This window comes from Castanea sativa, chromosome 11 (assembly GCF_040712315.1).
Source record: "Castanea sativa cultivar Marrone di Chiusa Pesio chromosome 11, ASM4071231v1".
Taxonomy (NCBI): domain Eukaryota; kingdom Viridiplantae; phylum Streptophyta; class Magnoliopsida; order Fagales; family Fagaceae; genus Castanea; species Castanea sativa.
Window position 1 is genome coordinate 38,823,609 of NC_134023.1, and position 18,332 is coordinate 38,841,940.

The 18,332-nt window shown below is 32.6% G+C and overlaps 2 protein-coding genes across 2 annotated transcripts; both read left to right on the forward strand.

The window, feature by feature from the left end:
* The first annotated feature begins 5,602 nt into the window (after positions 1-5,602).
* Positions 5,603-8,704, forward strand: LOC142614993 (uncharacterized). The gene is made up of 3 exons (XM_075787636.1): positions 5,603-6,520; positions 7,539-7,693; positions 7,924-8,704. Exons 1-3 carry the CDS (start codon positions 5,863-5,865, stop codon positions 8,176-8,178), a joined length of 1,068 nt encoding a protein of 355 aa, XP_075643751.1. The 5' UTR covers positions 5,603-5,862; the 3' UTR covers positions 8,179-8,704.
* A 3,144-nt stretch (positions 8,705-11,848) lies between these two features.
* LOC142615208 (ribonuclease H2 subunit A) lies at positions 11,849-17,395 on the forward strand. Its single transcript, XM_075787919.1, has 8 exons — positions 11,849-12,121; positions 12,221-12,292; positions 13,651-13,774; positions 13,863-13,950; positions 14,548-14,685; positions 14,767-14,854; positions 14,949-15,069; positions 17,003-17,395. The coding sequence occupies exons 1-8, from the start codon at positions 12,031-12,033 to the stop codon at positions 17,178-17,180; spliced, it is 900 nt and encodes a 299-aa protein (XP_075644034.1). The 5' UTR covers positions 11,849-12,030; the 3' UTR covers positions 17,181-17,395.
* The last annotated feature ends 937 nt before the right edge of the window (positions 17,396-18,332 follow it).

The window sequence follows — 18,332 nt, forward strand, 5'->3', positions numbered from 1 at the left end:
CTACATCAGTAGTTTGTAATTTTTTTTGTAAAATAGTTTGTATCTTTAACATTATTCACAACTTTTTAACTTCCTCTATATATATATATGGGTCGGGTTTAAGTAATATTACACCACCTAATATTTTTTAATTAAATGTGAATTTTGATAAATTCATCGCTGAATTACATTATCTTTGTATATTCTTCATACTTACAAAGTTTATAGATGATCAAAGATCAATAGTTATGTTATCAATCAATTGTTTAAATTCAAGTTTTTGAATTTTAAAATAATGCATAAAAGATGAGCTTATGAATCAAATAGCAAATTACATCCAATTGGCATGAAAATTGGTATACATGTTAAAAACATATATAATATATAATTTAACGATTAGATTTTTAAAATATAAATTCTATATATATATTTATTTATTTATTTATATTTATATAGACTATAAATGGAACTATTAATTCTATAAAAATAAAAATAAAAATAAAAAATATCAAGGGACTTTCGCAATTGTCTATGTGTAGATTAATCTAGCCAATTATATACTTGATTTCTTCTCTAAGGGCTTGTTTGGTTGGGTAAATTTTAGGAAGATGTAAAAGAGAAGAGAAAAAAAAAAGGGGGGGAAGAAAATGTTTTTTAAAATGTTTAGTTGGGTGGATTTTAAAAAAGAAAAACGGATGAACTCATCAAAATGCTATCTCTCTAATATATGTCTGAGCACATCTTAATAAAACCCTTAATAATTGTACGTTTTTATCTGTTAACAAAAGAAATATTACTTTCTCAAAAGAAAGAGAGATTATAAGTTTCATGATACAAACCCAAAAAAAATGATTTTTTTAATGCAAGTTTTTGTTTTCATTATGAATTATACATCAATTGAAAGGTGACTCCTCCAATAATTAGCTAATGTGTATAACTCATGGGGGACCGTAAAAGACTTGGAATTTGTTGGGAACTCAAAAAAGTCAGTTAGCTAATGATAATGATAATGATACGTGGTTTCGTGTGAAAGCGTTATAATTTGGAGCGTGGCGATGATTATGATTTATGATTCATGATCAAAGAAACGAGGCTCCATTTTGTCCTAAAGTTACGTCAACCCAAATTTGCTCTCACAGTCTTACGGCTCAACGGCTAGTGAAGTCTCTTCGCCCCCTTAAAACGGCTAGTGAGCTTAAACTACATTGCATAGCTTTTTTATTTTATTTTATTTCGTTTTTGAGAAGTGTAAATTAAAAATTAAAACTAGTAAAGTACCATTAGAACAAATAAAATCATTCTCAATCAAGTGCATTGACCATAATATTTGTGAATTCCAATTGGTTAAGAGTTTCACATCAGACAATGAGCATTATAAATTGAAATTTTTTTTTTATTTTTTAATAACAAAAAGTGACCACAAAGTAAATTGATTCTAAAACTAATGGAAGAAGAATTTTTAAAAATATTGAAGCTTTCCCTTAAAAAAAAATATATATATATATATATATATATATATATATATATATATATATATATATTGAAGGTTGATTTAAAGTTTCCATAATAATCACCAAACACACTGTTGTGTTATGATAAATAAAATTAACTTTCACAAAGTTTCTAATACTCTTTATACAAATAAATCAACTCAAAACCAATAATAGGATTAACATGTCATACTTGTATACCATCTATTATAATAATAATAATAATAATAATGAAATGGTTGATTTTTTATTGACCTTATAATATTTTGCAACTTAAACTTTTGATGTATCATAATTTTACACATAAATATTCTATTATATATTTTTTTTTATGATTTTAAATTCTATTATATATTTAAATCCTTCGTTAAAATCTAACCAAATCATATAATATCAAAACATATAAGTCTATATATAAACATAATTATGATAAAAACGTCTCCATAATTACTATAATAATGAGTGGATTGGATTATTAATCCTATAATTGAATTAATAAAAGCCTAACAATAATCAAAAGCTTTTCATACTTGTATACCATCTATTTATTACTATGAATGCATTTGGGTTTGTTCTGCAGATTGTTTGTTTACTAAAAGTTAAAAGGGAAATGTTAAGAAATGCTCGACATTAGTTAATAATCAATTTAAAGAAAATTTTTATGGGAAAAAAAAAATTAATATTTTGACAGTTTTTTTTCATTTCCCATAAAAGTGGTGTCAAAACTTTCGTAAAATAAATTGTTAACCAATGTCTTAAGGGCATTTGTTAGCATGACCCAATGTAAAATAAAAGAAGAGGGACTTCTTTTTCTTTTTCTTTTTTTGAAACCATGAATGTGGTGAACTACCCACACATCTGGTGCCATTAAAATGAATCGATGGCCGATTGTACTATTGCTAATGGAGTGTTTAATGGAGAGAAGAGCACAGAGTTGTTGTGCTCTATCTCTAGTCACTGTATATTACTTAGAAAATAATGAAATCATAAGAGTAATTGTTGTGCTCCCTTGCAATATGGCCATTGGCTACTGCCCAATGACCCTGCATGGCCACTTTAATAAAAATAGAGTGATTAGGTTGTGGAATTTTCACGAATTCCTAAATCTGTAAGAAACAAAAAAAATAGAGAAAACACATGCTAAAGAAAATAATTACATGCATAAGACAGTATTTACATGGTTCGGCAATTTGCCTACGTCTACGGAGTTACAAGAATTCCACTATTATCAGGGAAACAATACAAAGTGCGGCTACAGTTTTTTTTTCTCTCACAAAACCGACTACACAAAACCCTAATCACAAAAACTGCGTTTTCTACATCCTGCGCATAGGATTCATAATGGGCTATAAAACAGGCCAAATTTTTTTTTTTTTTTAAATAATGCTGAGCAGAAAATAATTATATGCAAAATGCTAAAAACAGTTTATGCACAAAACAGTGAATAATTTTTATGAGAAAACAATGAACAGCCCAAACCTCCGCTCCATGGACTAAGCCTCAAAAAATCTCCCATTAAAAACCATGCAACATTATTTTGGTCGGGTCGGGTCGGATTGTCAACTTGATCAAATATAACTAGGCTCCACAAAACCCAACAATGGCCTTATCACATGATAGGTTTTGTTGTAATGTTAAATTTTTAATGTTTGATTGGGGACCTATCCTCTTGTTTTGCTGTTATTTTACCAAATAGTGTACAATCATTTTACGTTTATGAATAAAAATTCTTTACACTCTTTTTTTTAAATAAAGCAAATACTATCGACACAATATTGTTCATAATTGTTTTCACAATTTATAAGATAGCAGGTTATTGTTAATTTTTATATTAATTCATCACTAACATCACTTTATTGTTTATAATAACTTCTTACAATATCCGAAAATCTCATACTATGACATTTTATCTCCAGAATTATAGATTTTCCATCCTAAAGTAGATAGATATTACTTTTTTTTTTTTTTTTAGAAGATAGATGTAAGAGCATTAGTATCAGCCTCAATACAATTTTAGCTAAATTAATTTTAAAAACTCCACTTTTACTACTTTAACTAGTGTATTTTTTACCACCAAAAAAAAAAAAAAAAAAAGCCTCAATCCTCTATCACTATTTTATTAAAATATTTTTTTTTCACTTCTTTCTTTCCCATTCTGCAAGCAGTATCACCGAAAATCCATATCAAGTAATCAAACCCAGCATATCATTTTCCCAAGCCACTTCTTTGCTTCTTTTACTATTTCTCTTTCAATTGTTTGTCTTCATTTAGGATCAGCCTCCCAATATATCTCAAGTTTCTTTTGGTAGGAACACCTATAAATAAAAAAAACTAACCAAACTGTCTTCTCAAAAAAACAAAAACAAAAAAATCTATCCAAACTATTTTCAATATACACATATTTTAATCTAAGTACTATTTATAAAAGTATGATGAAATTTAATATGAAATATATATATATATATATATATATATATATATATATATATATATATTGTGTTGTTTGATCGGTTAGTATTATATTATGAATTAATAATAAGTACCGTAGCTATTAGCAATAAAAGACTACAATTTAATAGTGCCGGCAGATTGAACATAAATTTTGTTTTTCCATGCCTGTAATTCTGTAAAGAATAAGAAAAAAAAATTCAATGGCAAATGATTCTAGACCAGACATCACAAAATATTAGGTGTAAGTTATAAAGGATGATAAAGTGAGGTGATGGTGACCTACAGGAAAATGGAAATCACTAAAAGTGGACCAATTAAGTTGTAATATATATATATATATATATAAAGACAAATTTTGGTTATAATTTTACTTAATATCTTTTAAGTAAAGTTATAATTACAAATTATTTTACAATATTTTTACAAATTATTATTATGTCAATTCTTACCCGTTTTTATCTGAACCTATTACTAACATCATTTTTTCACTCACCAACCACATAAAAAATTTGTAAAAAATATTACAAAATAGTTTGTAATTCTATATTTTCCATATGTTTTTTTATTTAATATAGATTTTAATAAATGTGAATTATATTTTCTTTTGACATATTTCATGTTTGAAAAATTTTCAAAAGATAAAAAATTAATAATTATATTATCAATCAAATATTTAAATTTTAAATATTTGGAATTTAGTGTACATTTGGGTTAGAATGAAAAGTGAAAATTATTTCACTATTTAGCTTATTTTTGCTACTATTTATAGGTCTCACTGCACTTTTTGGCACTATGCATGAGTTCTATTGTACTATTTCAACTAACTATTCATGAGTCCTATTGAACTATTTCAACTAACTTTTACCTTTATCTACAGTACTTTTAGCAATAATTTTTTAATTTTAACAAAATAAGTAGTATCCAAACACACTCTTAAAGTAAGATAATAGGAATACACAGTAAACTCTAGCAAAAAAAAAAAAAAAAAGTACTGATTATATACTATATTAGAAAATTTTATTACTTAATCATATCCCTTTATCTGGTGATAATGTTTAGGAGGAGGATTAGGATTTGACATGTTGACAACTTCTTCTTTTTTTCTTTTTTCTTGAGAAGATCATGTTGACAACTTGACATCTGATGATGACCTATTACAAAATAAATAAATGTATATATTTATTTACAATTTTTTTGGTTAATACTTTTATAAAAAATTTCTACAAAGTAGTTAATCTCCTTTTCAGTTATATAAATATTATTAAATACTTTGAAAATCTAACATTTAAATGGTATTTTTTTATGTTAAAATCCACACCAAAAGTTGTGTTAATCCGATATTATTTAGTATATGATTTATACGTTTAATCTTATACATAATTTTAAATTACAAAAACTTATAATTTAAACAATATATTAATAACATAATTATCAATTTTTAATTTTATAAAAAATTTACAAATATAGAAGATATAAAAAAAGTTATAAGAAAAAGATATAATTGAGTAATATAACCAAATTTTGTAACGTCCAGTTTTTATATATTATTTTGAATTGACGTGGGAATTTCATAAAATCCGAGGGGAAGTAGAAAAAGAAAGAGACAAAAAAAAAAAAAGAGCGAGCCCTCCGGAGCGTTAGCTTTTACTAGTACATATTTGCTATCTACTACTCTCTGCACCACTGTCATTCCCATAAGAAACAAAGAAATATATATATAGAGAGTCAGAATAAGTCTCTCTCTCTCTTCTATATTTCCTATTTCCGTTGAATCAGTCCCTTTCGTAACAAGCTGCTCCAACTACTCTATTTATATTCTCATCAAACCCCCCCAATTTCAATTCCTTTCTCAACCACCCCATCTCTTTCCTCCATTAAACGCCTTCGTTTCGTACACTCACTCTCTCTCTCTCTCTCGCTGGCTCGCTCGCGCATTTTAACGATGAAAAAGTGGAATTGCTTTCGCAAAAAGTCGAAGAAATCGACGGCCGAGATTGTCCCCCATGACGTCATCCTCAACGGAACCACCACAACCAATGGTACCGCCGCTACCGCCGCCGCCGCCGCCGCTGTGGTCTCCACACAATCTTCGACCGTCCGATTATACGGCTCGCCGACCAGCGTCATTGCCGCCTACTTCCGATTCGCACTTCTCCACAAGGGCGTCTCGGTCCGGTTCATCCCCTCCGACACGCCGAATTTCGGGTCCGACGCGCCGGTTCTCCAAATCGGGTCCGAGACCGTGTCGGGCTCGCGCGAGACGGTTCTGCGTTACATCGACGCGCGGTTCCCGCACCCGCCTCTGGGGGTGAGGAGTTGTGACGAGGAGGAGGAGGAGGAGGAGGAAACGACGCCGTTGGTGGTGAGGGCGATTGCGTTGCAGCACAAGAGCATTACGTGGCACGTGGAGAGGCTGGTGAGGTGGGTGGAGGATCTGGCGACGCGTGGAGGGAAGGGGAGTGTGGATCCGACGGTTGGGAGCCCTCGCATGGAGATGAAGAAGCTCGCGAGGAGCTACTCGGAGCTGTTGGAAGTGTTGTTGGAGCACGCTCAGATGGAGGAGAGAGTCGTGTTTCCGATCTTGGAGAGGGCTGATCGAGGTAATTAAGGACCGTTAATTAATATGAATACGTGTCAAGTTTTAATTGGTTATAGTTAACGGGTGCTCGAGTTAAAAAGGTTGAATTTTATAATGCTGTCGGGAATTCTATATGTTTATATATCAAAAGCTACGTGTTACACTTAAAACTTCTTGTTTTTTGTTATTGTATGGTTATCATTAGTTAAGCTAATTGAAACCGACCTTATATTAGTTTATTAGAAAGTGAAACTTTGACTTATCCATTATATGATTACATGCATGAAACTTTATGAAGGGAAGGGGTTTAGTTTTGAGAAAGGGTAAAACATAATCATAATTAATTGATATCATTGAGCTACTCATTTGGTTCCATTATGGTCTTATTATTGTTTTAATTGTATATGATCAAAGGTTAACCTAAAAATAAAATGTTAGTCCATGTGATTATAAATTCTATCTTTTGGAAAAGCTTAAACATAAATTGTAAGACTTATCTCTTTTTTAAGTTATTAAGAGAATGGTTATCAAAAAAAGTTACTGAGAGAATAATTGAAAACCCTGTCTGGTTGGGTGCTTTTCCTCCTAATAAAGCGGAGTTTGGAAACTTGAGCAGCACCCATTTCTCTAACTTTATCTTTTAGTAGAGGATGGACCCTCCCATGTACTTGTTTTACCTGCTTTGGCATCTTCCCATTTGGAGCTATCCCACCAAATTAAGATGAAAACAAAAGGCTTATTATTTACACTAAAATGTTAATTTTGTTGTGAAAGCAATCAAAGACGTTACATTTCTCATTCTATGGTAACTATCAATTCATCTAAGTTCCTTGAGATCATGCTAGTGTTAATGCATAATTGGAATTTAATTTATGTAATGTTTCATTTGTCAGCAAAGAGGGAAAGAATTATTATAAAAGAAATATAATGTTGTCATGTAACCAAAAAAAAAAAGTTTTGGGGGGGGGGGGGGTGAAAGTAGCTTATTTTTTAAGGAAAGCACTTACTAAAGATACTTGTAAATAATCATGATGATGCAGGAATGTGTAAAGCTGCAAACGAGGAACATGCAAGGGACCTACCCATTATGAATGGTATCAAAGAAGGCATTAAATCTATTGGAGTTATGGACTCAGGGAGCCCTGACTACCAAGAGGCCCTCTCCAACCTTTCCACTAGGCTCAAATCATTGCAGGTGAGGACTGCTTTATACATAGTGGCATTGAGATCCACTAGACAATGCTTGCCAATGAAAAGCTCAAATATTATAATGAGACATGATTTACACCGGTGAAGAATCCTATTTAGTTTTTTTTTTTACTTGAAGTGCAAGAAAAGATTCACAACCACAATCACTTTGCCTTTGGTGCTATGCTATGAATGTGGTGCTAATTTGGATTCTTCGTATCTTGTACTGTGACACAGGAGAATTCTAAACAGCACTTCATGGAGGAGGACAAAGATTTACTACCCTTCATGGAGGCAGTGGAGCTCAATAAGGAGCAGCAGAAGAGGGTATTGGAGCAGTGTTTGGATGTCATGCAAGGGACTCACTCACATTTGTTTAACTTTCTTCTTGAAGGTCTGCTCCCTCGTGAAGCTATGCAATACTTGGACTTGTTCATTAGCTGCAATGACAGAGAACGAACAGCCTCCACGCTAAAATTGATAGTTGATTAAGATCCAATTTTTGTCTCTGATAATATATATATATATGCAGGAATAAGACACTGGATATATCATGTTCATATAAAGTAGAAATAATGAGCGTTTATCTTTTTTCATTTCTTATATAGTTGAAAAAATGGTATAGTTTTGTGATGCTGGCATGGCCTGTGGCCTGTGGCATACTATGTAGAGTCTGGTATTGTAGTTTAGAAGGATTTTGGGTGGTTGGAATTGCTGTGGTGTTGACCAGGAGAGGGATGCGATGATGTTGAATTGATGTTACATAACCTGGTCATTATGCTCTCGAGGAATACGTATTGAAAATGAGCTTGTACAGAAGTTGAATTAAATTTAGATAGAATGGTACCTTTTGAAGTTGATGGGGATAAATAAAAGGTGGAAGTGATTTCAAGATCATGCATGTATTTGTAGGAAATTAGCTAAATTTATATGTCTAGAGTCTGGACTCTGTGTCATGTTGCTCCATTTCAAAAATATAAATAAATAAATTGAATTGCTTCCCCTAGTTTCCTAGTTCCATATGTATTTTCTCTTCCAACTCTGTTGTGTCCCACCAAAGTTGGGCTAACTGTATCATATACTCCTTTTCAAAATATAAATTGAACTACTCCCCTTGTTCCATGGGTATTTTCTCTACTAACTCTTTGTCTCCCAGGCCAGCATGAGTGGGGTGAGGTTTGGGCTTCAAATCATATTTTTGCCAGAAAGAAAAGAAAACTTTTTCTCCCACTCAAAGTTGGGCTAAATATATGCAACTTCCTTGCTTAGGCCTTTAAAGGCCTGAAGGCCTTGGAAGACTGACCCATGTGATTTGTACGGCTGTAAACTAGCGGAATCGTGTATTAAAAACTTAAAATTGACAATTTTATTTTATTTTGAAGGCCTTCTCATAAAAAGAAAAAAATCAAATCAAATCAAAGGTCTTAGAAACACAACATGTGTGCTGAGTTGGAGTTTTAGAAAGACTATATACTTTTTCCTAATGTACTAGATTATTTATAATAGTGATATGGAGTGGATATGCTTTTTTATTACAATGGATGTAGTGCATTGGACCTAATATTTGCCCTATTTCAAATATGAATCGAATTTGAACTTATTAATAAAGTATATTGTATATTTTAATTTCTTGTTAAATAAGTCAAAGTTTGTTTAATGAGCTAATTTACTAACTCATTCTTTTCCAAATTCCAATTTATAGTAAACATAACAACCAAATTTTTACCCTTTCACAAATGTAAGTTAATTATCATTAATTATATTATATTAGTTGAAATTATATTATTTGAGTTGGATAGAATGAATTTCATTTATGACCTTACAAAAATAGATTCATCAGTGGTACATTGTTAAAAATTATATAATTTTGATTATCAATAAATTACAAATAATAATTTGGTTCCTAATAAGTTTATTTTACAATCCAAAAGTAAATGCGATGAGTTTGGAATGAAACTAATAGAATTTAGTAGGCTTTGGGGAGACTTTGTTTAGAGTGTTTGGAGTTTGGAAAAACTTTTGTCATCACTAATTTGACTTCTTGTCATTTTTTTATTTTAATATTTCAAATTCATTGCCTTTCTTGAATGAATATATATTGAAGTGAAGTAAACTCTTGACTCATAAATTCCCCAAAGAAAAACAAAGATTTAAATGATTAAAAAAATGTCAACAGTTTTTTTTTTTTTTTAATCTTAATCTGAGAAGATGTTTAGGATTGAAATCACTTTCTTCTTTGATTATTGAATTATCAAAAAATTAAATTTTGTTTATTTGGATTAATGGTTGATAAAATTAAGTTGATGACAGAAATACTAAAATATGGGCGTGGCTTCGATCCAGTGCCTCCAGTGCACTGGACCCGCTGCGATCATGACACGTGTATATTTTCAGACACGTGTCATGATCGCCAAGGGAGGGCCAACAAATTTAGAGGCCTAAGGTGATATATTTAAATGTGGCATCTTTTTATCACTTAAATAATATTTAACTAGTATTTAATATCATAAATTTTTTATAACAAAAATCTATTCCTTTTATTTTGTAATGTGTTTTTTTTTTTTTTTGGAAAAATGCTAAAGTTATAACAAATTTTACTAAAAAAAATATTCCAAACGATGTAGAAATGAATGCGATTAGTGACACTTTAAGAAGATAATAAACAAGTATTTGAATGGATGATGTTAAGGATTTTATAAATTTTACAACATGAGGCTTACAAAGATGTATCACTGACCATAAAAAATAATTCAAAAATGTATTTAATAGGTTATTGACGTCCATATATTATATTAATTGTCATATCAGTTTGTAAAGTTTTTAAGTAAAATTAATAATATTTCTGGCAATTTCCTATCTGAATTATTTCTTGCGATTAGCGACACATATATTTGTAGGGGAAAATGTTAGATACACAAATTCTTTTATAACAAATTTTACAAATTGATGATATAGGAGTAAAAGTCCCAGAAAAGGATATTGGGCCGTGAGCCATGTCCGAGGATATTAAGCCATCCGAGGACAGACGAACATTAACAATGACGTATAAATTAGAAAGCTACGGAAGAAGTTTGGTTGCAAAGTGATGGGAGTGTAGTCCAAGAAGAAATACCTCATTGACTAAGCAGAGTAGGGGTTAAAGTTCCGACCTTTCATCAGGAATAACACACCAGACAATCATACTGGTAAGGATAAGTATCAGACGGGGATAAGACAAAGGAAAGCTAGGAAATATCTAGGAGAAAGCTGCTATCACCGTATTAAATACTCTGCAGCTAACAATCTGACTGCATTAATGTGGAGGTGATACTTGAGTAGGGACCTGCAGCCTTACAGCTATCCATAAAGATTTAAGGAAAGTGTTGATGGGAAATGGATCAACATCAACAATTTGATCTACACGTGGAGGGCTAAGATGAAGTAAAACAGGGGAATATAAAAAAGGAAATCTCCAGTACAAATGGATCATCAGATAATCTAGGAAAAAACATTACTGTATACTTAAGAATTGTAATTGTGCTTAAGCCCGAAAGAAATATAGAAGAACTACCATCCTCGGATTTTGCCGAGGAGGATTTCTTTGCATTGAACTGTTTATTCTTGCTTTCAAGTATCATTTAGCCTACTGTGATTACTGTGGAGTTTAGTTTATAGCATACTCTCTATAAATTCATTGTTTTGGGTTCTATGGGTCTTAGTCCTTTTCACCTTTGGGCTTTCTAAGCAAAATGTGCCCTTACAGATGATATGGTGAATAATTATAGATAAATGAAAAAAGTGATGTTATTGGAGGGTCTAGATGAGAGCTAATAAAAAGTTGGCCATAACAATAGTTTGTAAAAATATTGTAAAATAGTTTATAACTATAGCATTATTCTATTTGTAAGACCCATAAATTTAAAGTTATATTATCTCTAGCATTTTTGAAATTTTTAAAAGAAGAGAAAAATTATAAAACTAATTTTTTTTTTCTATATCCCTATTTAGAAAAAAAAAAAATCAATTTTTATCCCAAAATTTGGAATTTTCCTTTAGTAGGCCTTAGGCAATAGCCCAAGTCTAAGCATGCCCTGATAATCGCAGCCGGTCCAGTATCACAAGGAAAAAAGCCGCACCCCTAAAGTACTGATATTAATTATTTAAATTAAAAATTAAGTATCACACGAAAGTTCCTGCCGGTCCAAGCGCACAAAGCCAAAGCCAAAGCCAAAGCCAAAGCCAAAACATTTTAGCTGCTTTGCTTTGGTGGCGGGAAATAGAAAAGGCTCCATTTTTGGTGTCCGAGTGGAAAGAGAAAGAGTGAGGTAGTGGCGACTGTGAGTTTGACACTGAGAGTGACTAAAAATGGGATCGGAGGAGGGTAGTAGTGTGCCGAAATGGGCATCAAAGCCTTGCATTATGGGCATCGACGAAGCTGGACGAGGCCCTGTTTTAGGTTTCACCTTTTTTCTTCACAACCCACTTTTTTTCTCTCTTTTTTTATAAATTTGTGGTTTGTTTTTTTTTTTTTTGAAAACATTTTTCATGTTCTCAGGACCCATGGTGTACGGCTGCTTGTACTGTGCTCTCTCCTATCAGAAAACTCTTTCCTCCTTGAACTTTGCAGGTTTTTCTTCTACTCTTCTCGATGGGTTTTTTTTTTTTTGAATAAATTTTAATTTATGGTAGAAAAGTAATGGTTGTGCTTTCTTGGGTCTTTGATTTTCCTTTAGTATTGTGAAGTCGAAGAACGCACTATCTAAAATTGTTAATTAAAAAAAAAAAGAATTATTTTTGACATTCATTTTAAATAGGATCAAATTTACACATTAATATTTAATTAATTAGACTGAAGTTGACACAAATAAGTTGTAGTGAGACTTTGGAAATATCAATCTTGTCTTCAAAGATGAAAGTTCCTTTGTTACAGGATTAAGAATAGAGTAGTGACTACATAACCCAAAAAAAGAAGAAGTACTTTTTACGTGCCACAGATCGTTCTAATTGCGCATAAAGACATGATCTTTAATTATGCAATCCATGCTTTTACTTGTTTTAAGCTCTCTTTTCTTTGAATTTTTTTCTAATGAGGTCTGTTTAGTTGTAGTCATAATCACAAATTAAGCATAGCCAATGAGTTATAGAATAGCGCAAAAGAATACGAGTGACCAACCATGAATAGTCTTTTGAGGATGCATAACCGACCCCAAGATTTTGGAACTAAGATTTGGTTGTTGTTGTTGTAGAGAAGGCAAGTATTTTGATATAGAAAGCACGTAATCACCGTGGAGATGAATGCTTGCAAACCATATAGCTAACCAACCTAAGTTGGGCTTCAAGATTTTGTTGGTTGACATTTGACTCGATATATAGCTTCAAGATTATTGGTTTTAAATTTTCTTTGGTTATCTTCCATTTATTTATGACTCTCTTTAACATTCTTCAAGATTATTGGTTTGTATTTCATGTGACTTTCACTTCCTTGACAACAAGAAAGCTAGGGGTCTGCAAGACTAAGTAGGTGCTTTGTTCACTTGATGTTCTGCCCATTTTAGAATCATTTATGCCATGATTACTGATTTTATAACAAAGGGCTGAATTAAACCAATGAGATATAGCTCAATTGACACCTTGTTCTTCCATAATCATTTGTTGGAGGATGAGTTTGTGGGTTCAAGACCCACTAGGTTCATGCATAACTTACCAATAAAAATGGGGGGAAAGAAAAAATAACTCTGGATGCCTTCTTTAATGTCAATTTAATTGTGAAAATGACTATTTCACCTGCAAGGGTCTAGTTAACAGCTGTTCTGTAGCGCTATCATGTAAGGAGAAAAAGCAGCTCCCAAAGTTTTTGACTTCTACCTATGTATTTCAATTATGAATTTAGATAACAATGGTAATAATGAACTGCATGTCCATTCAATATGGTTTTAGAAATCACGTCCCACTCAATGATTAGATTTTCTGTTTTATTCTTTGCAGATTCAAAGACACTAAAAGAAGAGAAGAGGGAGGAATTATTTGAAAATTTAAAGGCTGATGAATCAATTGGATGGGCTGTTGATGTGATAGATCCAAAGGAGCTCTCAGCTAAAATGCTAAAGAAGTTAGTAAAGAATATTTGAATTTTTAGTTTTCTGTTTCTAATAGTTTGTTGTTTCTACTGATTTATGTTTGTTTGTTTGTTTGTTTAGGAATAAGATAAATCTTAACGAAATATCACATGATTCTGCAATTGGCCTCGTCGTTAGGGTACTAAATTTGGGAGTTCTTCTAACTGAGGTAAATGTCATTACAACTTTTGTGAATTCATTGTTGCTTAATACAAGTATGTTGATTTCAATGGCTGTATCAAATATATTGAACCAAATATAGCAAGGACTAAGTGACTGGATGCTGTATGGACTTTGCAATGTGCCATTAAGTTATCTGTCTAGTATTAAGCTACTGGATGTATTATCAAAATTCAAATGAGTTTTTTCATTCGCAGACATTTGCAAGGGGGGTAAATGATAGAATATGATCAAATAATTATGTAGAATGAGGGGGATGCATACCATTTTGTGGAATATTAAAAATCAAATAACTAGGGAGTGGTGTACTGCAAACAAAATGCTATTGGTAGTAAGCATTCTTTATTGTTGCCTCAAGGCCTCAAGAACACAGAGCTCCTTTGCTTTTCTCTTTTTATAATTTTAATCTACTAACCTGAGAAACAGATGTAGTAACGAATTACAGATTTCTTAACATATATATAGGCCAAGAAAAAAACAGGGTGCTCTGTTGACACTTATTCTTTGAATTTTGTGGGGTCAGCTCAACCCCTTTAAATGATGCCATTATAAAAATGGAATACATCTATGCATGCATATGTTTCAGGTTTATGTGGATACAGTGGGGGATCCTGAGAAGTACAGAACAAAACTGTCTGAAAGGTTTCCTTCTATCAAATTTGTGGTTGCAAAGAAGGCTGATAGTCTTTATCCAGTTGTGAGTGGAGCAAGCATAGTGGCAAAGGTTATTACCTCCTCCAAATTACCTCCCATTTAAAAACATACATTGACCATTTCTGATATTATCTTTCATTCAATCATGCAGGTCACAAGAGATAGAGCTGTGCGAGACTGGGTTCTTGATGAAACAGCAGATAACATCCAAAGAAACTTTGGTTCTGGATACCCTGGAGGTGAAAAATGCTCTAATTCTCTATTCTATATGTTGTTTGTTACTATTGGAATGTTATTGTAGTATGAGGAATCTGGTGTTGCTTTCATTTATAGATCCTGAAACCAAGGCCTGGTTAGAGAATCACAAACACCCTATTTTTGGATTCCCGTCATTGGTCCGTTTTAGTTGGGGTACCTGCACTCCCTACTTCAAAAACCTTGTTGAAGTCTTATGGTCAGTCCTCTTCTACCATTCTCTTGGCATTTTCTGATTCTATCATTTTAGCATTAATTCATCTGGAGCATGTACCTGCACATGTATATACCATTTGTCAATGGCCATATGTATTGTTACCTGTTCTATAATCTAGATCACACATGATTGATACTCTGAAGGCATACCTAATTCTATTATAATTGTTTTGACTCTAGGGTGATGTGATATTAAAAGATTAAATACAGATTTTATTGACATACTTTGTAAGAAGCCGTATACAGTTTCTTCAGAACCTATTTTTTCCAAAACCAATCCAAGGCCAGAGTATAAATTTGGCTATATCGGTCTGGCTTCAAGCAGAATAGTCAGAAGTCAGCACAAGCAGTGAAAGAATACCATGCAACTTTAAAAAATAAAAATAAAATATGACATCAAAGATAACAGCAGCAAGATATTTAAAGACGGTGGAGGATGTCCTACACTCCAGTAACTATAAATTGATGAAGGGCATTATTGGGCTCTTTAACTATCTTGATTAGGATCCAGCAGCCTGTGCAACGACTCTTGATCTCCTTAGCAATGTAGTGTCAGTTTCATTATCCTTCTACACTGAATACTTACTTCTAGGTCTAAGCCTGTATATGGTTAACCAGGCTTGAGTTTGCTGAGTTCCTTTGCAACTAAAGTCATTAATTGTTAGTCTGGTTTCTTTTATAGTTCATATAGATATTTAGATTTCTGCCAGGTCTAGAAGTTATATAGGACACTGGATTTTTACTCATATTGCTTTCTATCATTTATTAAAGACTGATCAAGGATGGCATCAACTCAATCAACCCCCGCTCTTTTTCTTTCTTTCTCTCCTTATTGATTTGCAATAGAAGACTGACTTAACATTATTATATTTTCCATTTAATAGGAAATTCATTTTCTGTAACTCTTAATATCTTACATTTGGAGTGAATGAGAAAACAATAGGAACTTTCTTGATGTGCCTTTATTGAGTTGAGCCAAGAACTTTATTTTATTTTCTTGAGGCTCTCTCTCTCTGTGGCCAAGCAAGGGAACTTCAGATATACCTTTATTGATTTGAGCCAAAGCTGACAAATGTTAGAAACTTTCTTGTGCAAACATATGAGTACCTTAAGAGTTCTGGAGCATCCCATTTTTAATTAGCAACCTTGTCGTCTGTTGGTGGCCAATTGCATAACCTTGGGAGTGTTAAATTATTTGATTTGATAATTCACTTGAATGATGAACTTTCTTAATGTACTTTCATGGTATCTTCTACTTCATTTCCCTTCTATTTGATTATCTTTGCCAAAAAAAGAAAAATTTTCACTTTGTGCTGTTTGAAGCGTTGTTTTGAAGTTAACCTAATTTAGAAAAAACAGCTATCAAGAACTGTCTTTCTGAAAAATAAAAAAGTAAGTCAGGTGGTTCATAACATTACCCTTTATGGGAGCTTTGTTTGTCCTTTTTTTTTATTCTCTTTCGCTACTGGAGATTTTACTAGGGGCATAGCTATGACTAAAAGGTGTCAACCTCATGTTCAATCAGAAGATCTTCTTGAGCAAGTATTTTTTAGTTGTGCTCAATTTCATGATGAATACCTTTGTGGATTATCTGAGACTTCAACAGGCTCTTTCTGAACTAGCAGTTTGATTGGTTTAATGTGTGGTCTTTCAAGTAGCATTTCCCTTTTAGATTATAGAATCACTTTACTCTTGTGCATAATTATTTTAGGTTATGTCATGTTCATCATTGTGAACATGAAGTAATCTTGTGTTTTAATGAAATATTGATATCAGTATGATACTGAGAATTTGATAACTATGCATTGGTGCAATATTTGTGCAGTTTCTAAACAACCATTCCTACACCCCCTTTTCCACCCTGAATCCTTTATGTCAATTTTCATTTGATTTTAGTTTTATGGTTGTTTCCACAGGGAATCTGATCAAATGGATGAAGATGGTTCTAGCAGTAGTAATGGCAAGAGGCAATTGAAATTAAGCAATGTTGGGATAACTTCATCCAAGAGGAAGAGCGAAGAAATTGAATCAAGTGGTAAAGGGCGCTGCAAGTTTTTCCAAGCGCGCAAACTTGAGCAACTCACTCATTTCTAACTCGTCACATTTTTCACATTTTCTGGTAACTTATATCTTGGATTCAATTTGATGATTGTAAGATTATGCCTTCACATGCAATTTTACTGACCTATATACAGAATAGATAGGGAATTCCAGGTGTGCTAGATGTACACTAATGAAGCGGGAATTGGCTTAATAATATGATTGAACTATTATGGAATAGTATTACAAAGGGTAGATTGTTGTATAAATAATACCTCTCTCAGTTAGTGGTACTGAAGTGTACGTGGTAGTGGATTTAAGCTAATGGACTACCCATATATTTGGTTGCCCCTGATGTGTCAATGTGATCAATTGTTGTTGGCGTGCTCAAATATTGGTGGAAAGCGATAGCAGAAAGGACATAAGATATTTACATGGAAAACCCCTTTGCCTGAACACGAGGGTTGAAAAACCATGGTTTTGAAATAGAGAGAACTCTACTTCCAGCCACCATATTACTTGAAGAAATATGACAAGCAACAAGAACAGTATAATGCGCACAATGAGCCATGGGAGTGAGTGTGTTGTGCTCTCTAGCTCTTAGTTAACTTGTGTCTGTGGAGATCAACCCTTTCCCTTTTACAGGCTAAGGGGAGAAGTGATCCCTTTATAGGTGTAAGGCTCTCATTGGATGCAAATATAATATTATTACAAATTCCTTGGCATTCTGCCACGCCGTTCTTTGCCGAGTAGTGGTGCACAATTCAGTCTTTGTATTAGGGTACATTCGTTATAACCTATAGCAGCGACCCCTCACTCACCTTTGTTTGGAGAAGGTATCTCATGAGACATCTCTTTCACAACATGTGAGACCCACTTATGCTGTGAGATGTCTTATAAGACCATCTCATAAGATAATTTTTTCTTTGTTGTATCCAACCTCTCATCTTGCCAGTGTACACAACATTGGGTCCTTGCATGTGGACCTACTCTTCTTCTTGCCAACATAGTGCAACAAGTCCTTGAGCCTTTGTCTTGACCTTAGGTTTGCCTTCAGCCTCTGCCAATACCTCAAGGACATTTTACCATTTATTTCCCAAATTGTCCTTAAATACTCGGAATATTCTTCAAACAGATGCATGGCTGAGATTTAATGATCTTCATGGACACATGGATGGCTAAGATGAACTATAATTGGACTTTTAG